Genomic DNA, 13,940 nt, shown 5'->3' on the forward strand with positions numbered 1-13,940 from the left:
AGCTAGTTAGCATTAGCCAACAGTTTTTCAGTTGGTCACTTCCTCCTCTTTTGTTGAAAATCAAACACCTAAAAATGTCCATGAACGTTTGTATTGCTCCTGAAAATGTGTTGTTGTATGTGTCAGCATTGTGTCACCGTGGTAACTGCTGAACATTTTACCATAGAGATACATGTAGAACAACCCTAACCGTGTGTGTGTGTGTGTGTATACAGAGGCTGTCAGGCAGTCACAAGGCCCTGGTGGAGATGCAGGATGACGTGGCTGAGCTCCTGCGCTCTGCCACTGGAGACTACGCCAGTACTAAGGTCTGCCCCTTGTAAATACTCAGGACTCAGACCAGGAATTTGGACTCATTTTGGGGACCCGAGACGGGACGTGGAGTAGTAGAGGACTTAAACAATCAGTGGCTTAAACAGTCAATGTTCATTTTGTTAAGTAAAAGTATTCTGTAGGCAATAAATAACTCCACAGAAAAAATACAAGATCCAAGCTCACAATGAAACACATGGATTTAATGTGTTTCTTATCATCAAAACAGGCCCATATTAGACCACATACAGTCATATCCTCTTTCCCCTTCTCTCTCTTCCTGTACCATAACCATGTGTGTGTGTGCACAGGGGAGCCTGGAGCAGATCCAGTCCGTGCTGAACTCCACTGAGGTGGGCCTCCATCAGCTCACGGCCCTGGTGGACTGCCGCAGCCTCCACATGGTGAGTCAGACCTGGGGAGGACTCTCATGAGAGGTGGAGGTGTGTGTGGAAATGTGCGAAAAGGATACACTCAGAACCTCCGCTGTAAATACATATGTATGAGCTTCTATACAAAAAATTACTTTTGACCCCCTAAAAGAAAGGCATCCAGTGCTGGAGTATTGAAAATGTATTCAAGTAAAAGTACAGCTGCATGGCTAAAACAGAACAAGTATTGCTACCAAAATTGTACATAAGTACACTCTAGTCGAAGTTACCAGTTACTTTCAGAGGTGGGTAGTGCTAATGTAGTTTTTTTCTCATTTTCGAGTCTATCCTTTGAATATATCAGACTTTGTGCTTTATTTAATGTTTTTAATTACTCTTACTTGAGTAGTTGAGTAGTAGTGAACACTTTTTTACTCTTACTTGAATAATTTATTGGACTACAACTCTGTATTTCTACTTGAGAAATATTATTTTGAAGTAATGTTATTTATATATGTTTATAACTGAATGAGGTTGTTTTAAACCACAATCCACCTATTTATCCATAACCCTTTCTGCCATAGGGTTCAGTTTGCTGACAGGATGCACTTTAAGCACATACTAATAATAGAACTAAAAAGGTTCATTTTGTTTTATTTTAAACATTAGTGTTACGTGCCAGTTGGTCCAGGGGTAGTGACACGCAACGAGTTGATGTTAAAACCGGGCGTAGAACAAAAGTGAGAGCGTGGAGACATGGTCAAAACAATCATAAAGTAAATTTATTCTTACAAAAGTGCTCAAAAAGGTGTACAAAGTAAAACTAGATAATACAAAAAAGAAACAAATGGTTCACAGAAAAAAATGCTGCAGCGGAGGACCCTCTGGTCACTGGTGGAATGCGCAGCTCCGGGTTTTTATATCCAACGCTGATTGCTGACCTGCTCCAGGTGCGGCTCAGCCGGTGGGTGGATCTGGGAAAGTGGGAGGCAAGGCCAAAAACAAAACGGACTAGTCCGTAACAATTAGCAAGTTAGGTTCTTTTTTTAGACAATACAGTAGGAGACTGAGGGATTACACAGTAGGAGATGTATTTACCTTGTTAACAGTTCTGATGATGGCTCGCAGCTAGCAGCCGAAACATCAACAAGGTACATCTCCTACTGTATTGTCTTGAAAAAAAGTTGAAAAGTTGCTAATATGACTGTATGTAGAATGTGTTTTGATATATAGGCAAAATAACAAACCTTTGGTGACTCTCCAAATACATATGGACCTTACTGGTCGAAAGGACTAAGCGTTCTGGGTCCTAAAGCTGGTTGTGTTTTGCAGGACTATGTCCAGGCTCTGACTGGCCTGTGCTACGATGGCGTGGAGGGACTCATCTACCTGGTGCTCTTCTCCTTCGTCACAGCTCTCATGTTCTCCTCCATCGTCTGCAGCGTGCCCCACACTTGGCCCCCCAAGAGGTACACCCTACAGCGTGTACTCCCTACAACCATAACCCTGCTGCGGCTACTCCCTACCCCCATAACCTGACTGCTGGTACTCCACACCTCATAACTCCACTGCAGCTACTCCATATCCCAGTACTCCCCCTGCAGCTACTCCCTACCCCATAACCCCTACTCCCTACCTGCCTAACCCCACTGTGGTTACTCCCTACCACCATAACCCCACTGCAGCTACTCCTTACCACCATAACCCTCATAACACCACTTTGGCTACTCCCTATACCCATAATCCCTCAATGACTATATCACCCCCATAACCCCACTGCAGCTAGCCCGTAACCCTACTGCAGCTACTCTATACCCTCACAACATCACTGAGGCTACTGTTTACCCCCATAACTCCACTACGGCTACTCCCTACGCCATGACTTCACTGCAGCTACCCTCACCATCCCATAGTACCACTGCAGCTACTCCTTACCCTATAACCCCACTCCGGATACTCCATACCTCCCCTTAACCTCATAACAGCTAATTCCACACCCCGTTAACCCCATCACGGCTACTCCACACCCCCTATAACCCCATTGCAATTACTGTATAGCCCCCATAACCCAACTGCAGCTACTGCCTACCTCCATAACCCCACTGCGGTTACTCAACTACCCGCTAACTTCTCCTAATGTGACTCTAATCAATGGGTGTAAATAAAGCTAGAGGAACCATGGATGCTGTTGTCACTACGGTGGCCATCTTGTGACTGTAAGATGAGCAAATTTTGAATAATAATTTTAGAAATAGGGCCCGAAATTGAATTGATTAACATAGATTAATAAAACATAAATACAAAAAACAATCATTCACATGAATAAGATTTGAAAAAGTCAAAACAGATTAAATGTATAGAAAATTGCTAAAAAGTGCTCTTTACACTCAGAACATGTCTGCTGAAACTGGATGTCTGTTGCTATCCATGGGTTTCAGAATTATTGAAAATGAGAGACTTTACCATAGTGATTACCAATTTTAAAACTATGGGGAAAAGTTTTGAACTTATGCATATAACAGGAAGCTAAAACCCATGAATAGGTTACCATGGCGATGATCCCTCTATCTTTATTATACCTGCCTGACCCTAACCACCTCCACAATATAACAGCAGTGTTCAGACTAAACCAGGGCACAGAGCAGAGACTGGGGCCGTGCATGTCTCGTTTGTCAGCGGACATTTTGTTTTCTACTTTTGTTTTGCCGACAGTTTGTCCTGATTCTGTTGCTCCACTCTTCCTTCTCATCCCTCGTGTTTTTTTTCCTCTTGTCCCACTTGGGCCTTCTGTTGTCTCCTCCCTCTCTCCCTGTCCTGATTTGGAAATGCCTTGGGCTTCAGCGAATGATGGTGGATAGTACTCAGGCTATCGATACATAAATAACAGTCAAAGTAAGGAAGTGTCTGCAGACAAAATATAAGCATGTTCACCGTTCGTCTTCAAATAGCTTATGCTGCGAGCTTAAATACTGTTATACCACTTACCCCCCAATGTGGCCTAATATGGTAAATTAATGTTGGTTTAACACTTGTCTTGTCAAAAATCCATATCAATGACTATTTAAAAATGTTCCACAGTATGGCATTTATTGAATTTGTGTCTATTTCCATGGAGACAAGTAGGTGATATCACCAAGCCAAGTTACAAGTCAGGGATCTGATTTATAAAGCGTACATACAAAAATGTTCGATTTGTGATCTATATAAACAAAGTTTTTAATAGAAATGAGCATCCCAGTCCAAAACCTCTGGACTTTGTGCATTGATGCTTTCAGAGATGAGGGAGAAGAACATCTGTGCTACGAAAGATGAGAACTGAGCACTCTTGAAGTTTGTGTTTTGTCAACACATTTAGTAAAAATTCCATGTAACATTTTATAAATGAGACCCTAGATCTGTGGAGAGGAAACCCCACTGAGTAAAAATGCATGTTGTTCAGTTAGTAATAAAAGCATGCATTGAATAAATAAGAATGATAAGATGTAAGATGTATAAGTTTAATGCCATACTGTGGAATATTGTGGCAAAGCAGTAACATGCGGGTGGAGGACCCCTCACCCTAAAAGATATATGAAAATTACATATAGACATATGCAAATTTTACTGTACAGTTTGGCTCACCAAAGCTAGTGCTTTGAGAGCCTTTGTCGAGTGAATTACCAGCATTATTTCAATTTTCAATTCCAGACTAGTAAAATAAGGCTGGTATACACTTAAACAAGCAATCAAATATGGCAGATGACCTAACTAGAACATACATTAAAATAACAATTAGTTAATATCAGGTTCACCAAGAGGCAGATCACACTTATGAATATCTGTATGTAGCCGTAGCATTCCTTTCACTAATTACAGCCTTTTACTGTAACTCAGAGATCCGGTCTTCATCATAATGTGCCCCCAGCGAGCACTACATACAACAGCTTCCCCTGGTGGACACTACGGGCTCTGCGTCAAATGATGTAACTGCAACATGAGCCATCACTGCAGCCATCACAAACTCATAGCCGCGGATAGTCTTCCAAATCAGCACATATTAATGCTTCATTGTGTTCCGTTGCTGGCCTTTTTCACATGACGACCATTTTCTGTCTGAAATGGTTTTGCCCACACCAGTCATACTCTCCTTTTTTTCCCGATGTTTTGCTTTCTTTTCACGAGGCACTGTTGAACGATGCATGATGTAGGACCAGTGTGTCTGCTCACAGGGAGAAGCTGAGACTATGGGTGATAAGGACAGGGTCAGAGCAGACTGCATGAGGCCAGTGCATGTGTGACTGTCGGACATCTTGGAGCTGTACGGATGTGGTAGTTCTGGTTGGTGAACAGCACCTTTAGAATGGACTGTATTTAAGTAATATTGCAAAGGCTGCTGCTGTGGGCTGAATGTCAATGTGGTATAAATAAACCTAGAGGAACCATGGATACTGCTGAGATCTGGCGGCCATCTTGTGACTGTAGGAAGAACAAAATTCTAATAGAAAATCATGTAAAAACAGGACTAGAAATATATGGATTAAAGGTTTTTAATTTACATATTATGGTAGTTTTGACATCCCAGTAATGCAGAGAACTCTACCAATGTCTGTCAAGACCTACACTGAATTATGAATTATGAAGTGAATATTCACCTGAATAATTCGTCACTGGTCTACAATTAATGATGTGAAATACAATGTATAGGCAAATTCATCAAATTCATCATATACAAAAATGTAAAACCCACTAAGTCAATTTAGAGAAAGTTGCTATAAAAGGTGCTCTCCCTTTTAGTTTGCATCAGAATTCTACAGTCAGAACATGGCCGCAGGAAGTGGATGTCTATTGTTACTAAAGGTTACCATGGTGGTTATTCTATCTCTAGCTTTATTATACCACATTGCTAAACATGTGTACACTCTCCACGCTCTGTGTCTCCCTCTGCCGGTGCACTCTGTCCACGCTCTCTGCCTCCCTCTGCTGGTGATGAAGATCGGAGGATGACGACGGGGAGGATGAGGGGGCGTCGCGCGGCGGTGTACACGATAACCTGTACCGCGTTCACATGCCCAGTCTCTACAGCTGTGGCTCCAGCTACGGTAGTGAAGCTAGCCTGCCCGCCACCGCCCACACTGTCAGCAATGCCCCCGTCACTGAATACATGTGAGTTAGCACCTGCACTAGTACAGGCTAGCAGGAGCACCCACTGCCTGCTGCAGGGTTAGTTTAGCCACACACTGCCTGCTAATGCACTCACTTTAGACAAGACAGGATTCAGTGAAGGAATGTCACCTTTTTCTATCAGTAGACATGTTGGTGGTACTGTAGAGACTGGGCTGCTGCAGTCAGCCACACTCAGAATAGTCCCATAATAAGTACCTGCTCTGTGTCTTTCACTGAAGATTATATACCTCTAGAGTGGTTATAAAATTGCCAGAGCGGGTGTCAGGCGACTGTAAGGACCTGCTTTAAAGAGCACAGTGCCTGATAAAGGTCTACTAGCACTCAAACTAGAGTCACATTTTCACCCTCCAATGGAAAATAACTGTAGTTGGACTGTAAAAGTCAGACTCATCCTTACAAGAACGGACAGGTCTACTGAGCCTGCGCGAGCAGCTGGAGTCCGGCCTCTATACACACACTGTAGTCAGATGAGTCACATGGTGAGTGTTAGGTGATACAAAGTGAAGCTGCACCAGTCACTTTAGACACACTTCAGATTTCAGACTAAGTTGTTAGTGTTACTGTTAGCTCATGTCAGTGGAGTGTATCTTGCAGGCCAGAGCAAAGCGCCCTCAGACACACGCAGTAACCTCTGACCTTTAACATGCAGGAGCCAGAACGCAAACTTTCAGAACCCTCGGTGTGAGAACACCCCTCTGATTGGCAGGGAGTCCCCTCCACCCTCTGTAAGTGCACTCTCTGGATGTCACTACTCCTCGCTCCTCCAACACCCATGTGCAGAGGAGGGCCGCAGCTTTTATGGGCACTCTGTGAATCAGGGGTACTTCAACAACATGAAGTCATCAGAGACCAAGAGGGGACAATAGATGAGCACACTGGTGTTTAAAGCAGGACTATAGTTACACAGTACACATAATACACAGTACACAAAGGACTGACAGGGGCACTTCAGATCAGTGAGAGCCACAGCTGCCTCTCTGTTCACACACTTAGAGCACTTAGATCACTAAATGAACCAGTCATTCATTTATTTATAACATTTTAGAGGTGCTCTGATCGATTGGCCACTGGTCATTGATCGGCCAATCAAGGCAAAATATCAACGTCCATGTGATTGGTATCGATGGTGATTGGTATCGACCGATCAAAACTTCAGATGATTGTTATCGGTGATCGGCCTCAAAAATCCTGATTGAAGCACCTCTAACATATTTAGTTGTAATTGTTAAAGAGGGGCTATTTTACTTCTGTGGGGTAATAATTGCAGACATATTTAGATCACCATATTACCTTTTATTGTTTTGTAAATGCTATATTTGCTGAAAACTACATATCAACATATTAATATAGAAAGACTCCAAAATAGCCCCATCATACCGTCTTTAAAGGGGCATTGTGCTAAATCAACTTTTTGGAGCTTTCTAGCATGATATAAGCTTCCCTCATCAAAAACATGCCTGAAGAGGTTTGCAGTCTCTCACAGGCACTATTTGAACCCTCCTTATGGTTAGGTATACATGACCACACTGTTGTCTAAGGCTCAGGCCACAATCCTACACAACCAGGAAGAAACTCAGCAGCACTCCCTGTGCTCGTACCACACGGCCCCTCCCTGTCCCTGTAAGGAACAGTGAACAGCAGAGACAGAATGTCAAAAACTAAATTAAGCAAAGTAAATTTTGTTAATATGTTGTTTTTGGTGAATATAGGATTCACAACAACAAAGGTAACATGGCATTCTAAATATGTTTGCAGTTTTTACCCAATAGAAATGTCAAACCACCTCTTTAAACAGCACATAGTCAGTTAGTCCCACATGCCCTTTGTCCGTAGTGTGCCCATTCCCAGTCTCGCTCATCCGGGTGTTGGAGGACTGCCCCTCAGAATGTGTCCTGTGTGCTGGAGGTCATTTTGGCAGCCTGGGCTCGGGTTCACGTTGGCCCCACCCAATCCTAAGGCTCTATTTCTGATGTAACCATGGGTGCCCTGTAGCACCCTCACCTGGTCATCTGCGGTCGTGCCAGGGTCTCGTTTACCGATGGGCGAACTCTCGCTGTGAGCTGCAGACAGACGCATTTGAGGGAGTGACGAAGCTGAGCCCGACCTTCCCTCCCTGACCCCCCCCCCCCCCTCCCATTCCCCCACTGTCCTCACTCTGTCTGTGTATACATTAGCTGGTGTGTGTCCTCTGTTCTCACCCTCACATCACAGTGTCCAGAGCTGGCCCCACGTCGCGGCGGTGATGAGGCCCTATATGGAACATTTCCACACCTGCACCCGTCGAGCACTCTCATGTGGGATGTGGCTGTTTGGTTTCAGATGATCGGAGCCCCACTTGTGTGCACTAACTCATGGGCTAACCTACTACATCAGAACTAGAGCACTAACTTCAACCCAAAATAAATAGTAAATAACACAAACGACCTAATGCTACTGCTGCTGTAATCGGGCCGGGCTGTCCAAATGACTTAACCACTGTGTGTGTGTAGATGTGTGTGTCGTCATTCATTGTAAATGTCATGGTAAAGATATCGAAGAGGTTTAATGTCAACATGATGTCATCCACCAGGAGGTAATCGTGCACAGCTTTGCCCTGGGGAGGGCTCAGCATGGGGCTATGTTTGCGCCACCAGTGTCCCCCCATTCAGTACTGTAACCCATAGTGCTGAAGTCCGTACAGCTCTGCAGAACTATGGTTTGGCCCATACAGCTGTTTAGAAATTCATGGACCATACAGCTGTTCAGAAATGCGTGTACCATACAGCAGTTCAGTACTGTGCGGTCCATACAGCTGTTCAGAACTGTGCGGTCCATACAGCTGTTCAGTCCTGTGCGGTCCATACAGCTGTTCAGTCCTGTGTGATCCATACAGCTGTTCACAATTGTGGGTCCTACAGCTATTCAGTATTGTGTGGGTCGTACAGCTGTTCAGAACTATAGTTTGGACTATAGAGCTGTTCAGAACTGTGCAGTCCATACAGCTGTTCAGTCCTGGGAGGTCCATACAGCTGTTCAGTACTGTGTGGTCCATACAGCTGTTCAGTCCTGTGCGGTCCATACAGCTGTTCAGTACTGTGCGGTCCATACAGCTGTTCAGTACTGTGCGGTCCATACAGCTGTTCAGTACTGTGCGGTCCATACAGATGTTCAGTACTGTGTGGTACATACAGCTGTTCAGTCCTGGGAGGTCCATACAGCTGTTCAGTACTGTGCGGTCCATACAACTGTTCAGAAATGCATGGACCATACAGCTATTCAGTATTGTGTGGGTCGTACAGCTGTTCAGAACTATAGTTTGGACTATAGAGCTGTTCAGAACTGTGCAGTCCATACAGCTGTTCAGTCCTGGGAGGTCCATACAGCTGTTCAGTACTGTGTGGTACATACAGCTGTTCAGTACTGTGTGGTACATACAACTGTTCAGAAATGCATGGACCATACAGCTATTCAGTATTGTGTGGGTCGTACAGCTGTTCAGAACTATAGTTTGGACTATAGAGCTGTTCAGAACTGTGCAGTCCATACAGCTGTTCAGTCCTGGGAGGTCCATACAGCTGTTCAGTATTGTGTAGTCCATACAGCTGTTCAGAGTTCATCAAATCAGGTTTTGACTCTTTGTGTTATTTTTGTTTATATTTCATCTCAGTTCTCCTGATTGTAGACACTGATGTGATGTCGTTGTGGCCATTTATTTGTAGTAACTAGAACAGCCCAGGGTGAGTAGAGCCAAATGCTGAGCCATAAAACATGAAAAACAACTCATTTTAAACTGTAGAACAACTATGGACCACTGCATTTACCTTACCAACTTACCCTTTTGTGACATCACTAAACGTTACAGTTATGTTTGTGTGTAGAAAAGAAAACCTCTGGACATCAGCCGTTGATATTAAACCTGATTCTGCTGTTGTTTTCTGACTTGACGTAAGCTCTTGAGCTAACTCTTCCCTCTCTCCCCAGTACACGTCCAGCATGAGGGCCAAGTACCTGGCCACCAACCGGCCCGAGCAGAACCGCCGCTCCGTGCCCAATGAGCAGCTGGACCCCTCGAGCCGGCCCCACCCCAGCGCCCGCCCCCAGTCCTCAGTGCACTAAACCCAACTCGCACCCTCCTCGCCTGGGACGCGCCTCCAGGAGGGGACCCCCCCCCTCTCACTCTCCTCTGATCTGCACAGCCTCTGGGTTCTCTACACTGCCCCCTAGAGGAGAGCACGGTTACAACGCCAACAGATAACTCCGGGTTTTAGCATACACTTTTCCACGGGTTCGGTCGGTATGTTTGAGGGCACGTTTTTGAATTTTAGAGCAACTTAAGTATCCATTTTGGTTAAATAATGTGCACCAAAATTCACAATGAGTGTATAAGCGCTTTTCACAACTTTCCAAGACCGGAGTTGTGCTGTCACGGTAATGCTATCAACAACTAGCATGCTAACAGTGCTACTTCCTGGTTTGCAGAGGATAAAAACAGTGTATAATTAGAGGCAGACAGTACACAGTGGTCTCATCTTGACCTTAAGAGTTGTTTATACAATATGTCTGTACTGGTACAAAACAAATTTTACTTTATTACATGAAAAATCAGGTACAGCCATTTTAGCCAAATAAGTGAATGGTGTTTTGTTTATTTATTTATTTTTTTCAAAAGCTTGAAATTCTTTGACAAATTTACCCCTAAAAAAATCCCAAATAACATTCCGACCCCACCTTTGGTTAGGATCATACCACTGCAGGCACCACTTGTACATAGAGTGTAAATAGAATCGTGTGCACTGATCAAACCGTGGATCTTTACTGGTACTGTACTGTCGTTCGTCATGACTGTCACTCATACCAAACATGAGATTAATAAGTATAACGATAATACTACGTGGGATTAATACTTCATAACTGTAGAAGAGTCAGTCGGACGGGGACATGTTTAGCGTAGAATGTGCACACACCATTCGCTTAACTCCGAAATTAACTTGAATTTTTGAGAGTTCGTCGTCTATGAAAGAGAATTTGTTTCATGAGATTTTTTTTTAAATGCTGTTGAATTTCTCATGATGATTTGTGTTTTTTTTACTTTGAAAAAACATGTTTAAATAGTTTTTATTCAGAGCTTTAGTTGATGAAATTTTAAGTGTGTTTAAAAAAAAAAAAAAAAAAAACATTTAAATTTACAGCATATATCCTCAAATTCAACAGTCAAAATTCAGAGTGTAAAATTCAGAGTGTAAAATTCAGAGTGTAAAATTCAGAGTGTAAAATTCCCCATTTTTTAGCAAAGATCCAAGATGCCAAAGAATAAGCAATTGATCATAAGTGACACGCTCTAACTTAGTAACAGCCAGTAAATACTTCTTATAGTAGAAGAAGTAAGCAGCTGCCTCGATTCTCCTCACTCACACACAAGTGACTGCTTCTGCCTTGGCATCTTGGATTTTCGCTGTGATTTTTGTCACACTGAATACTGACTGCTGAATATTTAAAAAGTTGATTTTTAATGCGGGTCTTTTATGGGGTATTAACTAGTAACACGTAGCATATTTAGATCAGCATTATCTTTTATGGCTTTGAAAATGCTGTATTCACTGAAAACAACACTATTTATTTTTGATGCTCTGAGTCCCCCCTCCATTTGCTCTCCACATTAAGTCACTCCCCCTTCAGAGCGCTGTCACATTACAATCAGTGTGCATCCCTCTAATGAAACTACTGCACGTCTCATCAGGTTTGTCATGTCGCTGTGTACAGTTTTGTATCATGTTTTTGTATATTTATGGAGCATTGTCATAATACCCCCTCTTTAAACATTCATCAACTGAAATTCAGAATAAAAACTATCAAACATGTTTTTTCAGAGTTTAAAAATTCAAACTGAGAAAATCATTGGCGTTTAAAATTCAAAATCTGATGAAACCAATCATCTTTCATAGTTGTCTTTTGCTTTTAAAATGAGCCAGAAAAAACTGAAGAGACATGGAGGACATTTTGGAATCACCTGTGCCAAAAAAACTTGATATTGCCTGATTTTGTCTCATACTGCCTCCACACCAAGGGAGCGAGGACGGTCTCCCCTCCACGTGTAAATACAAGGAAGGACAGAACATAGAGGACAGAGTGGACACACACGGGACAGAAGGAAGTCCACGTGGTGTCCAGGTGAAGTGTGCTGGTGTCTTCTGTTGTTCCATAAGCTGATATGATGTGATACTGTGACAAATTACTATGAGTATTATTGTTTTGGTTTGTCTGGACTGCCATCTGATCTAAGGTTTAAGAAGTCAAATGTCCATGTCCAACAGCAGGTTTGAAGACGTTGAACAGAGGTGGGTAGATGTGACTTGAATCGATGCTGTTGGTTTGTTTCTCTCGCTCTAATTAAGTCTACACTGCAAAACAATGATCAAAAGTCAAAATAATGCATTCATATTGTTTTTGAATATTTCATGTAAACATCAATAACGTTGACTGGTTTGTTTCTAACTAGTTGACTGTGTGCCTAGAAATAAGCAATTTAATCACAAAAATCTATTAAATTCTCAAAGAACAGATTTATTAAAATGATTTAAAATTATATTGTGAATAAATTGATTAATGAATTGTATGTAACTTGTGCATTCCTATTTGCAGTGTAAAAGTTTATAACAGTATGCTTAAGAATTGGTGCTTTTTTTTTACTTGACTTTTTAATGTTTTTTATGTCTAAATAGAAAATACAGCATATATTATAGAGTAATATTGTATTTTTATGTCGAGGAATGCTGGAATTTACACACTATACATTTGCAGTTAATATGAAAATGTAACTATTTGGATGGTTAACCTTCACGTTTACTTCCATGTTTCACCGCTCTTACTTGAGTACAGTGATTGGTTCTCTACCCACCTCTGGATCCTGATAACCTGACTGACACATGGCCTAAACAGCACCGTGTTTACCATGTTTACAAAAGTCACTTTGACATGAAATGTTTCCGTCCAAACCACAGGGGCTGCAAATGAAGGAGTTAAAATCATCTGAATTCAGAATAAGTATCTTGATTTAAGTAGTTTTGTCCTCTATTTTAACCAGCGTAAAACAAAATTGAATTCTGTCCACTGAGTTTTGGAACGGGTCCTACCTGGAGGACTGAGGGATTAGGCCTGAACAGGCATTAACACTTAAACTCCGCCCACAAAGACATTTGAAATAGAGCATTTGAAACTGGGCAGTGCCTGTAGAAGTAAAGAAAAGAGTGAGGGCGAGGAGGGACGGGGTCTGGAGGTCTAAGGAACAGTGTGATTGGTCTGACAGGTGTCCACTCTTCAAACTCCGCCCCTGCTGTGATCAGGACAGTCCTGTGTAATTGAAATTGCAGTGGCCACTGGAGACAGTACACACTCATTTTTGACTGTTTTTGACTTGAAAGCTGCAATTTACCTAGTTTACACACAAGAAAACTATATTGCTTAATTAAAAAAGAAAATTGAAAATCAGAACGAGAGTTTAACTTGTGAAAATTGCTCAAATCAAGCTTGTGAATTCAGACAATTTAAACCCATGTGTGAAAGCCCAGACAGCGATGCAGCTCATTCAGTCTTTACAAGGGAATCACTTTATGTTTTTAGCCACAAGCACAAGTCGTTTTTCACACATACTGCCCCAAGTCCCATTTGTACAGACAGTTAAAAACTATTCAGAAGGCATTTGAATGCACCGTGTCCACCTGATGCATTCTGGGTGATGTAGTTTATAAAAGTAGCGTCGTAGGTAAGAATGCTAACATTGGACCGTCATTGTACAGCGTTTTCGTATTGTTTTTAAAATGGATGACCACTTTTTAGCGGGACAATCTCATGAGAGGCGTTCCAATGCTACCTACATTTACTCCATGGATGGTCCAGCACTTCTCCAGACCAAGTTTCGTAATATTTTTAAACCACATTGTTCATATCACCTTTGTCTTGTAAAAAAATAAACTTTAGCTGTTTTGTAGGAGGCAGAGGAAGCAATGTTTTCTCTTAATAACGGTGAATGAATTTAAAGGTGCACTGTGGAAATTTTCTGGTCTCTACGGAGATGTTATTGGTTTGCCTAGCCCTAGAATGTTCTACAGTATCTATTGA

The 13,940-nt window shown here is 42.3% G+C and overlaps 1 protein-coding gene across 2 annotated transcripts in view; it reads left to right on the forward strand.

The window, feature by feature from the left end:
- The window catches only part of ttyh3b (tweety family member 3b), a 49,093-nt gene extending 38,965 nt beyond the window's left edge, over positions 1-10,128 (forward strand). For both annotated transcript variants that reach the window (XM_033976043.2, XM_055223609.1), the window contains exons 10-15: positions 216-308; positions 624-716; positions 2,016-2,152; positions 5,655-5,825; positions 6,496-6,571; positions 9,807-10,128. In XM_033976043.2, the coding sequence (XP_033831934.1) occupies positions 216-308; positions 624-716; positions 2,016-2,152; positions 5,655-5,825; positions 6,496-6,571; positions 9,807-9,941 (705 nt within the window). In that variant the 3' untranslated portion in view covers positions 9,942-10,128. The remainder of the gene's footprint in view (positions 1-215; positions 309-623; positions 717-2,015; positions 2,153-5,654; positions 5,826-6,495; positions 6,572-9,806) is intronic.
- The last annotated feature ends 3,812 nt before the right edge of the window (positions 10,129-13,940 follow it).

Source organism: Periophthalmus magnuspinnatus, chromosome 1 (genome assembly GCF_009829125.3).
Source record: "Periophthalmus magnuspinnatus isolate fPerMag1 chromosome 1, fPerMag1.2.pri, whole genome shotgun sequence".
Taxonomy (NCBI): Eukaryota; Metazoa; Chordata; class Actinopteri; order Gobiiformes; family Gobiidae; genus Periophthalmus; species Periophthalmus magnuspinnatus.